Genomic DNA, 22,443 nt, shown 5'->3' with positions numbered 1-22,443 from the left:
ATCATCGTATCGAGACGAAAAGATGCAAGGACACTTTTAAAATCATTGTCGAGCCAAAATTTCTTTGGATCTCTAAAGAAGTAGTCTGAAGAAGTGTAGCCCTACAATAAAATTTCCATTCAATCCTCCCTAAATACCATGTTGCTTTCGCTAACTGTAAACATATATATGCGCTTCCGTTTCCAGGCCTTCCCAGGAATGGTTCCGTATAAACGACCGGCGGGCGACAAGTCCGGCATGCCGGTCTATCAACCTACCAGTGCGACGACCTACCAACAGTTAATGCAGCTGCAGCAGCCCTTCGTGCCTGTGTCATGTGAGTACACTGGAACACCACCCCTACCCACCCAAACCTCTAACCAATCGGTCGTGCAACCTCCGAACGTGCAAAGCAACCACCACGCGGTGGTGGTTCAGTCCTCCTCCTCCTCCCAGGGAACCAGTGGCGCCACAGTCAATAACTGCGCCGACGCCAACAATGGCGTGCTGATGGATCCCTGCAACAACCCACCGCCACCACCTCCAACTGCTGACAATAACAGTAACAATAGTAACGGCAGTAACAAGCAGCCGAATACTACGCAAAATCACGATGCCGAAAACGTGCATAACTCCCCCGAATTGAATCACTCGAGTCCTTCGACGATTACTCAACAGCAATCTCAGCATCAGCAGCATCAGCAGCACCAGCAAAGTCACCATCAACAACAGCAGGCTCAACAACAGCAGCAGCAACAGCAACAACAGCAACAGCAGCAACAGCAGCAGCAGCAACACCAACACCAGTTACAACAACAGCATCAGTTGCAGCAGCAACAACAACAACAGATACAAAACCAATTGGCATTGTCCGCTGCTTCCGTACAGCCCGCGATGAGCCCACTGACTTCGGTTGCTGGCTTAACCTCGATGCCGGGTGTAGTCAATATGGTTTCGATGGCCTCTATGGCTTCGATGGCGTCCATGTCGAATTCGATGGCCTCGATGTCGAACTACAACGCCTCGAACGTTGCTAATCTGAATATGCTGAACAGCCTGGGTATGGCGACCGGGTTGCCAACTCATCTCGATCCGGCAGCTCTGGCAAAAGAGGTTGCTCAGAAGAATTACGCGAAAGCTATTAAACTGTCGCAAGCGTCTCAATCGTATCCTATTAACCAACTGACGGCGCTGAATTACACCGGTGTAGCTTTAAACAAACAGGCCCTTGTGAATCCCGCAGCTGCAGCAGGGAATCCAGCGGTAGCTGGATTACAAGCTACAGCGGCAACGCCCAGGCAAGTCATTCCTAACCTAGCTGGTATTCCAGGGGCCTTGACTTCTCCGTTGTCTGCTGGACTATTAGCCTACTCGAGAACGCCGGCAGGTACTCACATCAATCCTTATTCTTTGATGAGGCAACAGATCCTACCAAATCCTTACGTACAGGCATCGATACCGACCGTTCCTAGCGCGGCGGTTCAAGGTAGCCCGTACGTGCAAAATCCGTACACGGTTCTTCCTGGTGTTCCTGGAGTCGCCGCTGGTGTACCAACAGCGGGTGTACCGAGTGTTCCGCAAATACCTCAGATTCCAAATCCTGCTACCATCGCGGCACAACCACAGGTAGCTATCCCTGTGAGTTCCGGTGTGATCATGCAGCCATACAAAAAGATGAAGACTTCGTAAACTATTTCTTTTTGTTGAGGAACGCGAGGGAAGAGTTCCTTCTTCTCTCGCTGCTGAATATCTGGTTCCTTCTTCTGGGCTCTTTGCGTTCTCTCTTTCGGCCACGAACGGCGTCCGTCGATCTTCGAGAGTTTAGCGTTGTCTTCGACTTTGAGATATAAACTATTCGTGTAACGCTCGCACGGTGTGTGTGTGTGTGTCTCCGAAAGGTTTGTCCTTAAAAATCTAAGGAATTACGATACTAGACGATTCTTATACGGAGAGTCACACAATTTTGATAATGAAATCGATATTTATTGATGGCAGAAGAATGTTAGAATGAACATTGAATTGATCGAACTGATTGTATTTCTTCGTGAAAACGTAACTATCAAATCGAGGCTAGACATTTTCGCATGCACCACTTATTTAGTTTGTTGGCGGTAAAAGGATCAATCGCAGGCTCCTACGAACGAGCATACTTCCAACGATATATGTATCTCGGCACGGAAGCTTTATTGTTTCCAAACGTATCTACAATTTTCCCTTAAACTTCGGCCACCCACTGTATTTTACAAATTTATCAATTTATCAATTTATCGAGCGTCCTTTTCAATTTTTCTGCCTTGTCCGTACGAAACAAAATGATTTCGGATACGATTAAACTTGGTTACATTTTGTTTGCTGTCAATTATGAATACACATATTTTCAATAGATAAGTAGACAAGTATCATAAGCTATTTGTGACGATGAAAGTAAAAAGAAACAGATAAATTCTTGTTTTCCTCGATACTTGCAGCAAAAGGATATCCGTATAGTTATCACGTACTATACAAACTGACTGAAACCGAGACGAATAGTGATCCTAGTCTTTTGCCAAGAACCGTGCGAAAGTTAACAATCAGTCTAAAAAAATTTTCTTTTATATCTGTTGTTAAAGATAATTAGAGGGATTGAAGTACCTACTAGATTGTTAGTTAAATACATTATACTATAACGAGGAATTGAGTGAACTGTAGAAACTGTGCGCGGTTCCTGTCCACGAAAGAGAGAATACCAACCGAGCGAATGTGAAACGAGAATTGAATTGTTAGAAGAAAAGACGAAGAAAAGTTAAGAAATAAAACAAGAGTTCCGAAAAATAGATTCATTTTCTAGTCAGACATTGTCGGCGAACAGTGCCTTATTGACCCGATTCCACTTTAAAGCGTTTTCAACTATGTAATGACTAACAACGCGAAGACTATTTAAGTCACTCTCTGAATTTCTTCGTTTTGTTCAACGATTAGCGGTACTTTCAGCAACTTGAAACGTCCATGAAAGGTGTATTTATCCATTGTTTCACGTTTTTATTATCTCTACGTATCGTCGTCTGTTAAAGTGGATCTATGAAGACTTGCCAGAGTTTAAACTTTGCGTTTCGTACGAGTCATCGGGATTTTTCTTAATAATTTCTCCGTTCTCTTCCCATAACGTTTAACGTTACTTAGTTCGTAATCACGATTTTATTTATAGGTCAAAATGCGTCGATCTTGATTGGCCTATATCTAGGAGTAATTTTACTTTTGTTAAAAATTTCTATTGCGAGACGCGCGTCACCGCGCGCAATTTGTTCCGTTTTTTGTTTAGTGTATATTATTTTATTTGTTGCGATATAATCGTCGAAAGAAATGTTCCCTCAGAATTTTAACTGTACTCTTCTTATATTTAAATATGTTTTGAATATATTTCGAAGATATACTGTGTGTATATACATATAAATATTGTACAAATATAATATATGTATATATATATAGAAACATACATACGCCAGAATGGACGGAAACCACGCTCGGCCTAAGTCACATATTCACGTGCGCGACACTTGCCTTTTAAATCTGTAGTGTTAAAACGAATTTAAATCCAGTTGGCTGGTTCGACGTACATTTTTAAGTTACTCAATCGATTGTTCATTATTCGAGATCGAATGATTTTATTCACTATACATATATATATATATGAACATATATATATATATATTGTTGGTTTATCGTTTTCTCAGATTTTAATTTTGATCGTTTAACGTATAGCCTACTCTAAATTAGAACAGGGGGGAGAGAGGCAACTAGAGGAAAAGAAAAGAAAGAGGGAAGCAGAGAAATTTAATTGTAGGATGTCTTGGAGACTCCTGTTGATCGTACTTTTTAAATATTTTATTATTTTTATTCTTATCGCGTAGACCTCCGATCTTTCTTCAGATGGTATTTCCACCAACCTGATCTCTCTCCCTTCTATTTAGCTTTAGGGATTAATCGAACTATAGTAACGTATGTTTCCTAGAAACACCTTGCACATCGATAAGATTGAAATGGAAATGTCACCGTGTTCGTGGCAGTCCTTTTAATTCATGTATATACATATACACGCATATATATGTATATACATATGTGTGCGAGCGTGCGTGTCTGTGCGAGTGTGTGTGTGTGTGTGTGTGTGCGTGCGTGTATGTGTGTATGTAATATAATTAACATATGCATAGATTTAGCAGAGACATCGTCCTATCTTATTTTATTTAGGGCTATAATAATGGTAATATTGATAATAGTATATTTATCTAGATAGTATTTAATTAGCATGTGAAAAACACGAGGCGTCATCCTCCTGTCCTTTGCGGATTCAACTCGGGGGAGTTTGTTTTGCACATAGTGAACCTCGTCAATTGCAACTTTCGAGTTTACGCATTTGGTCGAGCGAACAGACGATTACGAGCGCGAACCTAAGCGGAAATCAGAGTAAACAAATGTTACGTGTATTGACAGGAATTTGCAAAAAAAAAGAAAAAAACAAAGCGAACAGAAAAGAACCAGGAGGCTGATCTTGAGAGAAGAGATAGAGGAAATATATAAGACTAATAACACGGATAACGGAAAATGAAAAACGAGTTCACATGCGCATTAAAATGACACACGACCGCACAAAACCGTTCAATAAATTGACACACGAACACTCTACAGAGGGCAAATACACGCATACGTGTCAATGTACTTTAGCAATTGTGCATTTCTTACGGAGAAGAGGATAACGTCCGAACACACAGAATAACGATGACACGAGAACAGTTGCTCGTATATAGAATGAATTGCTCTCTCTTCTTTGTATTCGTACACGTGTTTGCCAGTGATTTGAAAGCGCCTGTTTTAGCCGAAATGGTAATACTGGCGAAGATGGATATACATACATTATATACATATATATATAATGTACTTTATATATGTATATGATATACATATGTATATGTATAGATCTATGTACATGTAAATAAGAATTTTCTTAATATTATTAAAAGAACGAATGGAACCATGCTAACACGCAAATCTAATTTCGAAAATATTCTAGATGTTCTCGAATCATACTTGATCTACGAAGGTGGCAGAAACCATAATGTGAAAAATAATGATACATTTCGATCACCTTTTTCGTCGAATTCACTTAGATCGATAGAGCCAATAATATTATCAAAAGTTAATTCTTTTATATCGAATGTCTTACATTTTCGTACTTGTGAAAGATAATCTGTGGAAGATAGTCTTCTGGTTAAACATGATAAAGATTTCTCGAGCTTCAAAGAATCCTTCGCTGTAAGTTAAAAACTCTTCAAATCGGCCTAATCTAACTGGATTGCAGAGATCTTTTCGCTATTTAATTCACGATGCAATGAAACTGCTTCGCGTTTAAGCAACATTGTAAAAAGTGAACGATCACTGATAGAAACAATTATATATTCTGGTACGTGTTCTCACGGTTCCGTTTGTTCTTCGCGAGTAGCAAAGGCATCTTCTCCACGTTGATCGCGAAGATACAGCGCGCATATTGCACAGAACGCGCTCACACGCACAAAGTACTAAAATTTGTGGCAACCATACGGCTATCCTCTGAGCGTAACAATTGTTCAGAAACACGGTCTTCCATAGAGGCAGAGTATATGACGGTTACTTTTCTATCGTTTATCGAACGAAACAGAGCGGAGAGGCTGTCTTTGTTCTGCGCTAGCTGAAATACCTCTAAAGGCGATACGTTGTGATAGTTTTCGATGTGTAACAAACCGGATGTATCTATAGACACGACGAATACCGGTACTCACATTCGCGAAGTGTGCTCACTCGCACACTTTCGATTACAAGAACACAATATTTGACGATCATACTTCCTTTGGCCTCCTAGAACAGACAAATTAAGTTGTGACGACACGTATTCTTCGGCTTCGAAAGACTCGCGCACACGAACTGACGACACCAGTGTTCCTTGACTTGTTCACTCTTTTACACTATCGAGATGGTGGCTGATTTTTCCTAGATTTTCCCCGGAAACAAGAACTTGCTGGCCCCTTTTCACCTATAGCTATAAATGTGACGAGGATCTTTTCTGTGGCAATACTGATTTCACTTGCTATTTCTTCGTAATATGTTGTTGTTATAAATATTTTTATTCGCATACAATCTTGCCTTAACAGTATCACAGAACTGGCACGAACATTTTTAGTCTTTTCAACAATAATTCAAAGGAGAAGGAAGTTAATACATGTATTATATTTATATGTATATGTATGATTCGAGATTCGTTAATGTTTACTGTATTGTTTGACACCCTCCACGATCAAAATCGAGTTCGATAGACAATCAGTCAGAAAGATGAACAGCGGATCTGAGTTTTTCGGCGAAATATCGAACGAAAAACAGCAGAAGTGCCTTCCCCCTGCACTCATACACCGTCGCACACGAAGAACACACGTGTACTGGAAGTACCCGATTAACTCGACGAGAACACGTAAAAAGCACAACGTCTGATCTACTTACACGGCATACACATATATATGTATATGTATATACACATATATATTTATATATACATATATATGTGTATACGCACACATTATTATATTTATATATAACTTTACATACGTACATATAAATACGACAAAAATCCTAAATACATTATCAGTGTTGCATATAGATATCGTGCAACGAAAAGAGAACAGTAGCCATAAGTCGCGAGATAATAGACAAATAAGCATATATAATAATAATAATAATATTAATAACGATAATATTATGTACTAAACTGTTGAATAAGGATTATAAACAATAAGAGAAGAAACAGGTTTCACGACGAAACTACATACATACATACATATATATTACATACGCGTATAAATAAGAATTTATAATTGCGTACCGTTTCGTCCTGAATCTTTCGTCTAGACGTCACATACACACGAATCCGCGTAAACACCATGCTTGCGTGCATAAATGCACGAATATGCGCGAAAGAAATACGAAGGAGAAGAGTGTGCACAAGATTTCAAAGTGTAACGAAATTTGGAAAATTGTATAATTATGTTTAAAGAGATTTATCCGATAATCTTGAACTCTTGTATGCATGTCGACGCGTATACACTCACACATATACACAGTCTCATTGACACACGTTGCACGATATCACGTAGAGAGCGTGATAAAGCCGCGTGTTGCGAGAAGACGTCCGACGAGACTGACACACACGTCGTCCATTTAATCGAAAAAAAAAACAGATATCGTATAGGAGATCTAACCACGTGTAATCTGCGCCATCGACTCAAGGAAAAGAAAAAAAAGAAATAACAGAATAGAGTATCAGCAACAAGTTTGAATGATTGCGAGACGACAGCTTAACGAAAACAAAAAAGAATTTAAGAAACAAGTAAGAAACGAGTCTTCGAAGGTCCCGAATGCGTTTTCGCGCGTGCACGCTCACGGGGTTTGTCAAGGAGTCAGCCAGTATTTGTAATAATAATGCTTGAGAAATGCATGAATATTTGTTTTATTAATGCTTCTTCTTATTTCATCTCTTTCTATCGAAACAGAACTTCCCAACAACTCGCTAATCCCTAGTAATGCAATCCTATTATATGTATACATGTATATGTATATCTATATATATGTATATCGATGTATATGTATATTTATGTGTATACATGTATACATATATCAGGTTATAATATAAATATATATGTACACATACATGTGAGTGCGTGCGTGTGTGTGTGGGTGTGTGCGTGCGTGTGTGCGAGTTCTAAAATATAAATATATGTATAAAAAAAAAGATATATATATATAGTATTATATAATATATTATATATACTACATATATACTCGTGTATTACTCGATATTGCGTCCATTATTGCTCACAGTCTTAGCCTCGCTTCCTGCTTCCCTTGTTTTATACATATCCTTTGACGGTATCTAGTCGACTTGGTGCTTGTATCATTATTCGCTCTTCTACGTAATATTGGCCTTAGCCTTCTCTCATTTTCTAATTATTTTTCTGTTGATTAATTGGTAACATTGTTTTCTTATGAAATGTTTTTGTTTTTTTTTTTTTTCGTACAAATTCAAATATATCGCAGTCGAAGAGTTCTCGGCGAACAAGATAACAGCAAATCGTACGCATACGTTTCATTTTATTTTCATCGGGAATCGGTCTGTACTCGGCCGAGCTTATCCAGACATTGCCAAGCACACATGATCGTCTTTAAAATCTTGTAGATGTTAGCCGCTTTTATTACGAGGAACGCCATAATACCGGCGTGCAACTCACTGTTTTCTCTCTTCTTTCTACTTCTCTACTTCTTTCTCGTTTCTCTGATCGTAAAAATTGTTATTTACACCACCACCAACTTCCTCACATCACCGTTACGTACCCTTCTTCCACCCGTGCCGCAGCTTTGGTTGCGCTTTAGTTGCGAAATTCGGAGGCACGAAGGAGTAATGTCTAGGTTTACCCGTATTAAATCATGTCCACTCCCATTTGCATCCTACAATTCTTATGAACAATCGCCACATTACATCCAGTTTCACTTCCAATACCGTTCTCATTAATCGTTGAAAAAGATCGATGTGTTGGTTAGTGTTTATTTAACCCTCGCGTACCTCTTTTATGACTAGATCACGAGCTACATGTCTAGTCACCGAACGCGGCAGTAGAAAGTCCGTACTCGGAGGGTTAAACTACGATACTGTTTGGTTGCTTTATTTATTTGCACAATCATACGTGTACAAACTGTAGAGGAGAATATATTTTATGGTTCTAAAATTACTGAAGCGAAGGATAAACGAAACAGAGAAAGTTATTATAATAGATAATTACTCGACTAAAGAATTTTGTCGCAAAGTTTTATTCAGGAGCAGGAGAATGGTATTAAAATTTACGTCATTGGCTAGCTTCTTTTTAATTATGTTGAATGGGATTCTTTTCTTTCCTGATTTCAATAAACGTGGAATACATATTTCCATATTACTGAGTGATTTTGTTTCGAAGGTGAACGGAAATGTATTTCTATAATATCAATCTGTATCATGTTATTTCAAGGGTTATAGCAGTGTAGGGCATTTTATGTACAATATCGCTCATAATCTACCAAATATTGAGCGGGGTTCTCATAGATTTAAATTTAAAATATAGATTTAAATTTTATAGGAACGTGTGATGAGAAAGGAGTCGTAACGACGTTTATGGCAATGAGCTAGAATATTCCGAATAATTCAGTTCCATAGAAATGAGTACGCAAGTCGATCTTTTTCAAAACGAACACCCCCAGTGTCCATTACTAACCAATCCTGCGTTCGGTCAGCTTCATATCCAAGCTTCGAATTATATTATTTCGCCGCTAATCGCCTGCGTAAGAATTTTCTTATATTCGCGCGTGTGCCTACTGACTTGTTTTGTAACTGCTTGGCACATGGACAAGGACCTTTGCAACAACGTCGAGTCTCGGTAACCGGGAGCCACGTGGCACTTGTTACCGATGAGTCCGCGATTGTCAAAGGCAGTGTCGCCAGAAAAACGCTGTACATGCATCTCTATTTCATATCAAATAATCCACGCTTCTGATCGCATCAAGTATCGCGCCGAGGCCTACACCTGTTCTGATCGCTTTCAAACTGCCTTGCGATTCAAAAAGGAGAGAAGAGTGCTACGCAGATTGTTTGCTGACGTTCTGTGTCAAGAAAGTCAACTCGTGAATATTCTACATACAGTAGGGCACGGATAGAATTTCATACACGGTTCAATTTGCTCGAGTCAAGTCTTCTGTACTCCCACCACTCGTTATCAGTTTCTTGAGGTCAGCGACGCTATATCTCACTCGGTAGACAAGGATTAAGAACGAATACGATATATGTATGCAATACCACGACTAGAGAAAGTAACTATCGTCTTAATTTTATAATTACAGTACCAACAGGTGGCTGTGACACTTCCGATTAGAACGAGTCCAAATACGAGGCAGATCGGACTAATTTTACAAATTTAAAATAGTCCGATTTGCATCGTCTTTGGACTTATTTTAATCTCGGAAAAATCTCGAGTGTGCCCATTGGTATTGCAATTGTAATGGCGAGACGACAATTGCTGAAAATCAAATTTCTTTTATTGCATACAGAGTGGGTGTACAAAGTATTCGTACACCTTTTAAAAACTAATAACTTTTTTATAACCGTACCGAACAACCTGATTTTTTATAATCAATTGAAGCATTGGTTTACGAAATGATATGCGAAAAAGATTTTCCAAATAATTGTAATTTACAAGGTAAAATGCACAAATAAAAAAGGCATTTTTTAAAACTTTTTTCTTTGGGCCCTTAATAAAAATTTAAAATATATATTTTGCAGATGTATGTTAGTTATACGCATACTGAAAATTTCATCGAAATCGGTTGACGCATCGAAAGACGGACGATTATTTTTATTATTTCTGTTTATTTTAAGCAGAAACTGATAAAAAAAAAAAAAGAAAAAGTCGTGTAAAACTTCGATTTTCATCATTTTTTAACCGCTTGTAGCTCGTATGTATGTTGATCGATCTCGATCAAAATTTAAAGCATGTGTGTAACTAACATAGATCTACAAAACACATATTTTAAATTTTCATTAAGGGCCCAAATAAAAAACTTTTAAAAATTTCCTTTTTTATTTCTGCATGTAACCTTGTAAATTATAATTTTTTGGAAAATCTTTTTTGCATATAATTTCATAAAGCAATGCTTTCTAATTGATTATAAAAAATCAGGTCGTTTGGTACAATTATAAAAAAGTTATTAGTTTTTAAAAGGTGTACGAATACTTTCGTGAGCCACTCTGTATATTTTTGTCAGTCGTTGTATCCCTTTAAAATGTCGAGTCTCGATAACAACGTGAGTACTACATTCTTGGCAAAAAAGGGGCTCACGAAAATTTTTCTGTTGTTTACCGAACTGATACAATTTTACCGTGCACTACTGTATATGTATACACGTATCAATATATCAAGGTTTGGTAATTGCATCATACGTACAATATATACATACGTGTATACGTATATACATACACATATCCATATATATACAATACATATCAAATATGAATGTATGTAGATATGTAAATGTACGTATGCATGTATGTATATATGTATATATATGGAGAGAGAAGAAAACAAAGTGATGAAAACATGAGTATCGAATGGGAACACGCGATTAATTCGGTACTCGAATTTTGATTTCCCCATTCGTGTCGATGGACGGCGAAAGAGACGTTGCATGCGCGAGTGACACGAAACGCGCACCGTCTCACGTGCTTTCTGGACACGACTCCGTCGATGCCATTACGTTCTGTAAATGCGTAAAAATACATGTTCATGGCACCGCACGAACAGGGAGCAAATTAAGCCGGAGCTGCACTCAAATGGCCAAGACTATTTGACCGATGGTTTATCGCCGCACTCTAACGTTCAACGTGTGACGGCCGATAGGTGAATATGAATAGATAGAACTGACTTCTGGGTATCCATGAAGATTTATCCGAGAAAATCATTCTTTCATTATTCTCGAATAACCTGTTGAGCTTTGTTCCGACGGATAGATAAACGTTCTCCACATTATCGATTTCTATTGGATACTTCGCAGTTCTGTCTTATTTATGCACACCTATGTTATAGAAACCGATGTGAAGCACTCTTTCCGATGTAAGTATCGCAGTAGCACTTTATTTTGTCGCACATGCAAGCTTGAAACACTTGGAGCTTCACGATCAATGAATGGTACTCGATCCGATAGAACGCTTCTCTATAGAGTACACATGTAGAACACTTACGGCTTCCACGCAAAATGTTCGTAGGAGGTACAATAGTACTGGCTTGTTTCTCATTCATTTCTTTTGTGTATCTTTCCACGCTATTATTGTATGGACGAAAATAAATATCTCTGTCAACTCTATCTCTATACCTGGTCTTGTTTCTTGTAATCTCTCTTTCAATTTTGTACGTGCGTTCAATTGTAACACAATGTCAACGTCACGGTATGTTCTTCACGCATGTGTCCAAAGATGGCGGTTGAAGAGATTGGGCTCAACGAGTTCGAGATGTTGAAATGAATTGACGTTTCATCGTCTGTGCACGTGATTCTTTTTCTATGGAATTTGTGTGTTTCAATCATTCCTATTACAAAGAGTTTATCATCATCACGATCATCATCACTATTGTTATTATTATTGATATATACAAGTTTATAAATTTTTCAAATCTTTATCGAATCATTGAAATGCTTATCAACAACAAATTCAAGCGCTTGGTTCTTTGTTTTCGCTGGTAAAATGGATAATATAAAATAGTAAGTTTACTTGATGAATGTTACAGCTATTCTGGAACTGCCTATTCACTTTTTATCTTACACAAAGATGGCAAAGAATGACCAAAGAACCGAAGTGTCGATCAGCAAGATAGTTCTCATTAAAGTCCAATCTTTTCAGCTTCCATCGGTATACTTTAATTTTGAACGAATAACACGCACAACACACGGACACACGACATCCCACGGAAACGACAAAACTTAAGCGCATGCGAACAAGATTATTTATTGTGTGTAATTTCTCTCTCTCTCTCTCTTTCTCTCTCTTTATACATGGATATATATTGTGTGTATATATATATATATATGGTATATATACAGTAATATATATGTATATGATAAGCATATAGAGGGTGTGGCCGGACGGGTGGTACAACCGAGCAGGGGGTGATGCTACGTGTAAAAATAAGTCGCAAAAAAAGGAATAACATTATTTCGTTTTCGAGAAAAACGAGTTTAAGGTTCCGCCGGGTTCGCGTGCTTTAGCACAGGCCTGGCCAACACGCGGCCCGCAACGTTAAATTGTGCGGCCCGCCGGGCGATTTTATACGCCTGTTGAAACTTTTGTTTCTCGTTGTATGTATACAAAAATATTAAGTAAATGAAAATTTGCATGTGTCATCGTTATAATGCGACTTATAATAATAAAGTTTTATTCATTTTGTATTTGTATTACACTTTTTAAAAGCATGTTTATTACATAAAGTGCGGCCCGCTGTAACGTTACGCGGTCATCAAAGTGGCCCGTAAAACCATTTGGGTTGGTCAGGCCTGCTTTAGTATGCATGTATGTATGTAGAAAGTAGAATTGGTTGATGATGGTCAGACGCGTCAGACGATTCCTACGCGATAGCACGTCTATTCTCTAATCTATCTAACTCGGTTCTCTCGACAACGAAGCGTCAAACAAAAAACTGTTATTCCTATTTTCCGACTGATTTTTACACGTAGTATCGCTGCCTGCTCGGTTGTGCCACTCGTCCGGCCACACCCTGTGTATAAATATATTTTGATAATTGTTATATAGTGATAGAGAATAAGAAACGACTGTATATCTATTAGCTGACACGAATGAAAATGGAATGAGAATTTTCTAGCCACGTAGCTATACAAATTACAGCGAATGGTTCCAGACATGATCCACATATACCAGTCTCTGCACGTTTACTCGCCGATCGTTTCATAACCACTCTTTCAACTTTCTGTTTCATGCTTGCCCTCTGCCTGGATATCCACCACGCACGTCTTTCGATCGAAAATTACCACGCATACTGTTTAATCTCGTCCCGTCAACGCTTTCATCCCTGGTTACCATCCACGATACGAACCGACGCAACATCCTCCCACAATCCGTCCATGGTCCTCCACCACCACGCACGTGCCTGAAAATTACTCTCCAATCCCGAAATTCATCCTGAAACGCCACACGTGCCTGAATTATTCCCTGCTCTTCGGAATCTACAACGGCTACTACGGAACCTCTCGATCCGCCGATCTTCGATTGATTACATTTATGTGGCGATTGTGAACATATCCTACCGTCCCCGTGCGCTGGGAACGAATCACCGTAAACCGTTTTACCATTTCTCCCTCTCTAATCATTCTCCTTTCGTTCGTCTCTTTTTTCTTTTTCTCGATCCGATCCCCATGATATCTTCTCACACTAAATGCAAACTGTCGCCGTTGCGCATACAAACGAACACACATATGCACACGCGCACACGACGTGTATTTTGCTTGTCCTCCGCACATTAACGGATTTTTATGATGCGTTTCTGATCAACGAATTTTGGTGACGGATATTGTTTTACTATATAATTCTTCTTCTTTTTTTTTTTGTTGTTGAAAAAATTTGCTTCATTTCGTAATATTCGTGTACGCGTTCGCGATTTCTCCACCGCGACACGTTAACGTAATCGATATACGTTACACATGTTCCACACGTTATACACGTACACACATACGTCTAAATCTATTGATAAATGCTGGCTTGGTATGTGTGCACTGCATTATCGCCGTCATGTTCGCCCCATCACTCGGAAAACAACGTCAACGATAAAAAAAACGTTGCAACGAATACACCCTGGTACATGCATCAACTTGTCACTGGACTTAAAAAACTACCAAATGAAAATGAAAACGAAAATTACATACGTTTACGTGGGAACAACACACGATTCCGTAAACAACACGATGTCGCCGCATGGTGTACCTTTTTATTTGTCACGCGCGATTCACACGTTCCCCCCCCCCCCGGCTTTTCTCCTACACCCTACCCCCCTCGCATCGACTACTTTTTGTCTGTACACCAAAATGACAAAAATACATGTTAAATATGAAATCCGTTGCGATCGATAAACGAAAAAAATTACATTCTTAAACGTCCTTCTGTGGCCAATCCTTCAACCAACAATGTGACAACGACAACAAAAAAAAAATCATCCTAAAATATCGAACAAACAATACGGATAACAACGAACATACTCGAACTCTTTTCGTTCTCTCGTACATGTACCTGGGTGCTCCGAGGACACGTTTCGACGTGCTTCATTTTAATTTTTGGTGTCCTCTCCACCGAATTCGATCAACTGGTAATAAATGACCTGCATTAAAAACAAAAAAATTAATTGAAAAAATATATGTATAAAACTGCTACCAATACTTAAAAAAAAAAAAAACCGTACCGAACACTGCCTCGTTTGCTGCATGTGGATCGCCTTAGCAGCCTTAGCCACTGTCGGGGCCCAAGTGGTCCCCCAAAACGCTCACTGTGTCGTCTACACAGACAGCTGCGGACAGGTAGACTCATTATTGTAACCAGTTTTTTATCTAGGTCTCGAATCTGCATTAGAAGCGCCTGACATTCGTCAGATAGAGGGAGGAAGATTTTGTTAGATCTTATATGCGCCAGGCGTAATATTTGTTTCTTCGAATATGTAACAGTTTCATACGGATTTCCCAAATTTTACAGTTGCAGAAAATCGTTACGGCGCTTTGATGCAAGCTCGAGCCTTTTAATGCTGCTAACCTTCAAGGTTAACAGGGGTGAGGAACGCGTTTGATCATCCTACACAATTTCGATTTCTAGCGTAAAACCTCGACCTAACTGTCGATAAGGCAGTGCATTAAACTGAGTTCTTAACAGTTATGAACTATGAAGAATAATATGGGTGATGAAGCACGGTTCCAATCCCTCGGTAACTTTGGCTAACACGTAGCTTTTGGGGGCATCTCCCTCACGACTGCTCACCGCAACTATAACTGCGAATAACCACTGCCTTATCTGGTGTTTGTCTACTATTATTACATCAATAATTATTATTATGCTACTTCGAAAGCGTTGTCGTCACCCCCTCTCCTTCCCCTTACAGACAGACCTATTCACGAAGAAAGAGATGCACGCTTCTTATTCAGTAATTAGCAAGACCTTGCTAGTAAGCAGTTTGCCACATATGTACATGTACATGTATATGTATATGAACGAAGTGTTACAAGCTACTTTCTCTCAGGCCTTAGCAGATATCGACTTCAGCTTTCGTTCTCCTGTTAGGTAGATCTTATCGAATTGAATAACATTTTGTTGGACTATCTTTTCATTTTTTTTAATTGCGCGTTTAAGGTCACATGCATCTAACGGAGGTCATTAGCGACCCCTGTGGGTGCGTCGATGGTTTGTAACCTGTCTATCTTTTTGTTTTGCATAGCGAAGGGCACTATTCTCAAGAAACACTTAATGTTTTGTTAAAACTTCATTAAACTTCTAATATTTAGACTGTTGAACACTTACGATCTATCCCTTTTCTAACCAACTAGGTCTATCTATGGTGGACCAGCTTATGTATACGTTTACCCAAGATCAGCTAAAACTGCAGTTAAAGTTAGTTCAAAGAAGTACAGTCAATAGTGTCCAATAGTTTCGTGCGTATTCATTAAACATCGGTGTTGAAATGCACCAGAACGTATCGAAAGGAAGTCTCATTTTACAGATAATAAAAATAATCTAGTTATGTCTATTAGTTGACCAGTATTACCAAATAATCGCGACTGTTTAAACAAGCAGCTGAATAAATAATTCAATTTCCAATCGGATGGACTCGATAATGAATTTCCAAACAGATTTTGGCGAAAACATACATATCTCATGCGACTGATACTTTTGTTTTGATTCACGATCTTTTTAACTGAAATATGATTGAGATTGTATAATATAATATCATTCTCTTGGTTTAATTGACTTGTAGTTAGCGTTATCAAAATGACAGCAGTATTACAATTTGTTCGTAGCATTGTGTAATATTCTTGCTTGTGATAAAATCAAATCTTACTTGTTTGCAGTTTTGTTTGTATTTATCCAACACATTATATATATATATATATATATATATATATATATATATATATATATAATTATCATTTTTATTTTCGTCAAAATGTAGTATTTTCAATATCTAATTTTCGAGGAAATATTAAAATCGTTGAAACTACTTGTTCTTCTTGCTACAAAATATAAATTAAAAAACCATCTTATTATCTAACAAGCAGGCAACACAGAAGAATGTAATTATAAACAGATTTGAAAGTGTTTATTACTTAAATAAATTCATAGACGTCTCCATTGTTCGTATAAATGAAATCAAACTAAAGAAACCATCTACCTCCCTACTTAACTAAAAAGATGAAGTTGATAATTGCTATTTCTCCCAGTGAAAACAGTTTGTAATACTTTACTTAGGCTACTATTTAGGTAAACAATACGTAAATAGTAGATACATACATATACAGTATATCTCAGCTAAATGTATAGAACTCTATTATTTAAAAACTATTGTGTGAAACTAAGAGAAAAGCTTTTCAATGGAAATTGGATGGTACGAAGAGCAATCCTTTTGGTACAGTCGAAAGTATATATATTTTCTTTTAAATAATTTGAGAGCGCGCTTTATAATGAATTAGAACGGAGAGTTACACCTACTACAAATTTTGTGACACAACAAATTTCTTTCGAACTATCGGGACGTGACAATTCATTCGTGACTCTTGAGATCCCGATCGAAATTGACATCGATACCTCTTTCTCCTTTTGACAGCATTGGTTCCTCTTACTTAAAAATTTGTACCTACAGTATCTTGAATACCATTCAAAGTCGAGTGTATATTTTCTAGATTGTCATATTCAATTTCGCACGCGCATAAAATGTTCATTTAGAAAAGGATATTTAACCAAAGTTCACCAGCAGCTAGAACTTTCACCTGTACATTATTTAATTTCCATTTACAAACATTTTCATAACTTCAATAGTTTTCAAATAATCGGTTTTTGTACACTCAGTTAAAACATACTACGTATATTACTATTATCATTATTATTGTTGTTGTTATTATCGTTTTTATTACTATTATTTACATATTTACTATTATCTATCATGCCATTGTCTTGATATATACGCTTTTTACATTAACATTGCGCGTTTATTCTGGATCTTTTTATTCCCGAGATACGTCCGACACATCTGACAAAGCAACAATATATACGGAGAAAATTTTACATATCCTATATAATTTCTTGAAACATTTTTCCGATTTTTATTGTTTGGAAAATTATATCTTTCTTTTTTTTAATAAAAACATATTTCCAAGTTTGCTTTGCTCTCTATTATATCAATTTATTATAACATGATAATGATACGAGATTTTTTAGTCTTCTTTTCCTTGAGACTTGCTCCTTACTTCGTATATTAAATAAAATGTAATACAATATATAATAAAAATGTTTTCGAAGCAATAAAACTAGAGGAATTGTTTCAAGTAATAAACTTGGATAAGACACCCTGTATGCACATTTTGTTTACTTTATTCACAGATGCTTCAATACCGAAATTAATTTGTCTCTGTACCCTACCTTTCTTGTGCATCTTTTTTTTTTATCGCACTAGAATTTCCTCACGGTATAGACTGTTTGTTAAATAATGTCCGATATGTATTGCATGTATATTGATATTAATGTTCCCATGATATAGAATCGTTGCGTCACAATGCTTCTGTTCGATTCGCGATCCCTCCAAGTCGATTGTCTATGATCATCTTTTGTTTTCTAGTCGGACACCGCGGTAATGACAATGGCGTGATTTCGGCCAAACCAATGTTATGTCTATTTGGAAAATAATGTAAAAATAATTCTTAAAATAGAACAATGTGATAATAATAGTTGATAAAAGGTACCGTTACCTAGGACACCTTTCTGCTTACAATTAAACATACAATAATTTCTGTAGATGACGTCTGATTATCAGAATTAAAGAGCATTACTCTACCTAGAAAACTACCGAGAAAATTAGTATCTACAAGGTCATGATAAATGTATAATACAATTATATAAGCAAGGGTTAAGGATTAAAATTGCTTAATGTCATCTCCTTCAGTTCAAATTTGACGACTTTCCACAAAATTTATTATTTTGAACCAATTTTGAAGATTGCCTTCATAACTAAATAAAATTACTACACAACAGACGTAAAAGGTCATTGTATAGCGGTAAAAGTTCAAAATTTTCCGTCAGATTTAATATTGTCCTCCCAAGACTGGATTTCCAAACATACATATCACCTTCTTCCCGTTTTGTCTAGTCTTGACCCAGGTTTATTATTAATTTATCGCTACCGCCAAAACGAACACGAAAATTCTTTCGCTTGCATAGAGAGCTTACGATGCCTGTAGCCGGGAAAAAAGCTGAAGAAAACTGATAAAAAGGGTGCAAATTAGTAACGATTTCGCGTTGTTTCATTAACGACCTGCCTACAAAACAACTGACAAAGCTTTCCTCCATCCTGAATCATTTTATATTGCGTTCCACAATCTCTCTGTTCAGGTCGGATAAACGGTTTAACTTATATTTCTGTCTTTGTGAGCATAATCAGCTCTTTTGTTATGGTTGCGGAGTCGCAGTTGCTATAGTGTTGAACTTATTTGCAGTAGAATATTATTAATTTGACAGCTTACGACATCCCATATCCACATTATACGAATGCCAATAATCGCTGACTTTGTTCAGCCACCTACGGCAGTTTCGGTTCGCTGGCGTGGATCAACCCACCCCCCCACCCCCACCCCCCAAAACAATACCCCCATGAATCTATCTTTATCTATTTTCCGTAGCTTTAGTAATGAGTGGATGTGTGTGTTTCAAGTCTTGTAATTCACGCACGCGAACCAAAACCCCGCGGTTCTCTCAAGTCGGCTTTTGGCAGCACACGAATGCTTGGGTGATGAAGAGAGGAGAGCTCCAACAACACCTTGAATAAACGAATGAACAATTATGATTCGCAATCGTTCATCACGTCAAACGAGGGAATTTCTTTCATTTTATTTTCAATATGTTCGCCGCTGATAGTCAAACCATTTTATAAGTAATGTCGTCTTTATATATATATATATGTATTACATGTATACAGCATTCCGGACTACGTTAACAGTACATAAACTTTATTCCAGCTTTGACTAGTTGAAAAGGAACTAGAAATCGGTAAACCAGAATCCTTGTCCGCTAATACTTTACACAAGTAGCTGTCAATTTGAACGGTTTCAGCCTAAACCTGAGAATTTATTATGTGACAAAGTAGATTTCTTCAGGGGATAGACCAAATTAAATATTATTCAATCTGGCCGTGCAAATACGATTCATTAATCTCTTCTTTAACGCAGATCCTGAAGTAAGATCTAGTTTACAAATTCATAACTTATTTCCCTTTTGTAAGAGACGCGAGGAATTTATTATACTATACATATAGCAAGTTAAAATATGAATTACCGTAGTGAAATAACAGCTGTACTAATTATCTCGCGAATCGTTTCAAAAACTGTGAACTTGTAATTTCAACCTTTAACTTTTCAAATTATCCGATATATTTTGAATATATATAATTGGATAAAGGTGAATTCGAAAACACTCGAGTAAGTCTGTAGTCAACACATTTTTGCATATAAATTTCTAAAGTGATATACGACGAAATTGTAGACACATTTATCTAGTTTCATCGTTATTTGTTACAGTCACTTTGAAATATTCTGACGAATACTTATAAATACCGTACCGAACAATATTGTATTGTAATAACCGTTTAGACGATACATATCTCCATGAGACATTAATGGATATATATACATATATATATATATATATATATCATTGACTTTTTCTAGTTGCTTGCAAAGACAAAATTACTTATTCAGTGATTTGATATGCCAACATCATCTTGGATAATTTAAACGCGTATGATCACCACCCAAGCAGAAAACCACCCCCTTCTCCCGGGCCATTATTTGCATGACCAGACTCTGTGTTTGTAGCAAATTATCTCTTTACGCAGTTGCAAGAATTATTTGTTATTCTTATGATCATTATTCTTATTCTTAATATGATATACATATATGTATATGTATATGTATGTATATTATACATTATATTTATATTAATATTTATGTATTGTTTTATATACATATATAATATATGTATAATACGTATACATAATATATAATGTGTGTATAATAATATACACACATATGTGTGTATATGTATATCATTGGTCATTTTTTCTTTCCCTCTTTTTCTCGTTACCACGGTTGTTCGTATTATTAAGTTATTGATCTGTTGCTGTGTTTCTAATACATTGTCGCCATAACACACGGTAGAACCGGTGACTGCTTGACAAAGAAAGACGATGATTTAATTTCAGTAACGTATATATACATATATATATATCTCTGTCTCTTTCTTTATTTGTTTTTAATACATCCATATATATTTTGCACGCTTCTATGGTGAGCCTATGGTATTATTACTTTTGCGCGATACGGTTTCGCAAATCGTTTTCATCGTACGTACACTGTAAGAGTTAATCAATTTTTGTTATTTTCTAGTTTAACGGTTCTCTTTTATGTAGGTTGTTAATGCTTTTTTGATCTAACGGTTTTTTTCCGCTAACCGTCGAGACAGAATTTTCTCTTTCTCTTTCTCTTTCGCTCACTCATTCTTTCTCTTTCTTTCGTTTTCTCTATCTGTCTCTTTCCTTTTCTTCTTCTCATCCCCCCTCTCTCTCTTTTTCTCTCTCTCTCTCTCTTTCTCTTTCTGTCTCTCTGTCTCTGTCTTTCTTTGACGATTTCAATGTTTCATCTATTTGCTGCATTTGTCTATTATATTCTCGGAACGCTCGAATTCGATCTTCCTAAATACGAGTGTACGTGTGTGTTTCTGGCTGCTGCGCGTGTGTCTCTGTGTGTGTGTGTACATATAATATGCATACATCTTTCGCTCGGGGCTAATCTGAGGAACGGTACGATAGCGTAGCTGGGCTGGAGTATTGTACGCAAGTTTTTCATACCTCTTTCTACATTGTACACTGGGTGAGCCATGAAAAACGAAATGTTTTTGCAGTACGCGTTTGTTCGATTCAAAATTCGAGATAAATGTGTAGAGCACATAATTCAAACAATATTCTAGTTACGAATGTTAGCACCAACCAAATTAGTATGTTGCCTCGTCATACCCCCCACTTTCTGTAACTCACTCGGAGTAACATCAGCTAAGCACGGACGTAGAAAATAGTAGCATAATTAGAGTCAATGACAGAAAGCGTTATTCGCAACATACTATGTAGAGAAGTTGTACCACTTTATATTATGCGAAACGTTTACCGATAGTGTAGCGACGCTCGCTTAATAAATGTGATTCTAGATTCTAGACCCGTATTCTATGATTCTATCGTTATAATTTGAACTATACAAGCTTGAATTACTATTAGTTTGAGAGATCGCGTTTCCACGGTTTTATAAAAACAGCTTCATGTACATATATCTGTCTGGATTGTACAAAACATGCGGTAAAAATTTGTCTACATATTGCTTTATTCCAAGAGCATTTACGAAGAAGTGAAATCGATAACTCACGGTCCGGCTTGCTAACAAATTTTGATTTTCTAGCACGTGAATCGGACGAACTTTCAAATTTGATTGTATCAAAAACGAAACATTATACGAACAAATTTGATTCCTTATTTTCGATTTATCCGCGTATGTAGAAAGAATCTGATGCCTCCGTGTTTGACTTACGTCGATATTATAACTGTA

At 37.2% G+C, this 22,443-nt stretch overlaps 1 protein-coding gene across 18 annotated transcripts in view; it reads left to right on the top strand.

Annotated features, from left to right (window-relative positions):
* LOC143219184 (protein muscleblind) overlaps nt 1-22,443 on the top strand; it is a 520,585-nt gene that overhangs the window by 495,672 nt on the left and 2,470 nt on the right. For 17 of the 18 annotated variants that reach the window (XM_076445097.1, XM_076445096.1, XM_076445088.1 and 14 more), the window contains one exon: nt 187-22,282. In XM_076445097.1, coding sequence (XP_076301212.1) covers nt 187-1,668 — 1,482 coding nt within the window. In that variant the 3' untranslated portion in view covers nt 1,669-22,282. Of the gene's footprint in view, nt 1-186; nt 22,283-22,443 lie in introns of those variants that run through there. The other variant, XR_013011262.1, reaches the window with a different exon arrangement.

Source organism: Lasioglossum baleicum, unplaced genomic scaffold (assembly GCF_051020765.1).
Source record: "Lasioglossum baleicum unplaced genomic scaffold, iyLasBale1 scaffold0021, whole genome shotgun sequence".
Classification (NCBI taxonomy): domain Eukaryota; kingdom Metazoa; phylum Arthropoda; class Insecta; order Hymenoptera; family Halictidae; genus Lasioglossum; species Lasioglossum baleicum.
This window is presented reverse-complemented; position numbering and strand designations above follow the sequence as displayed.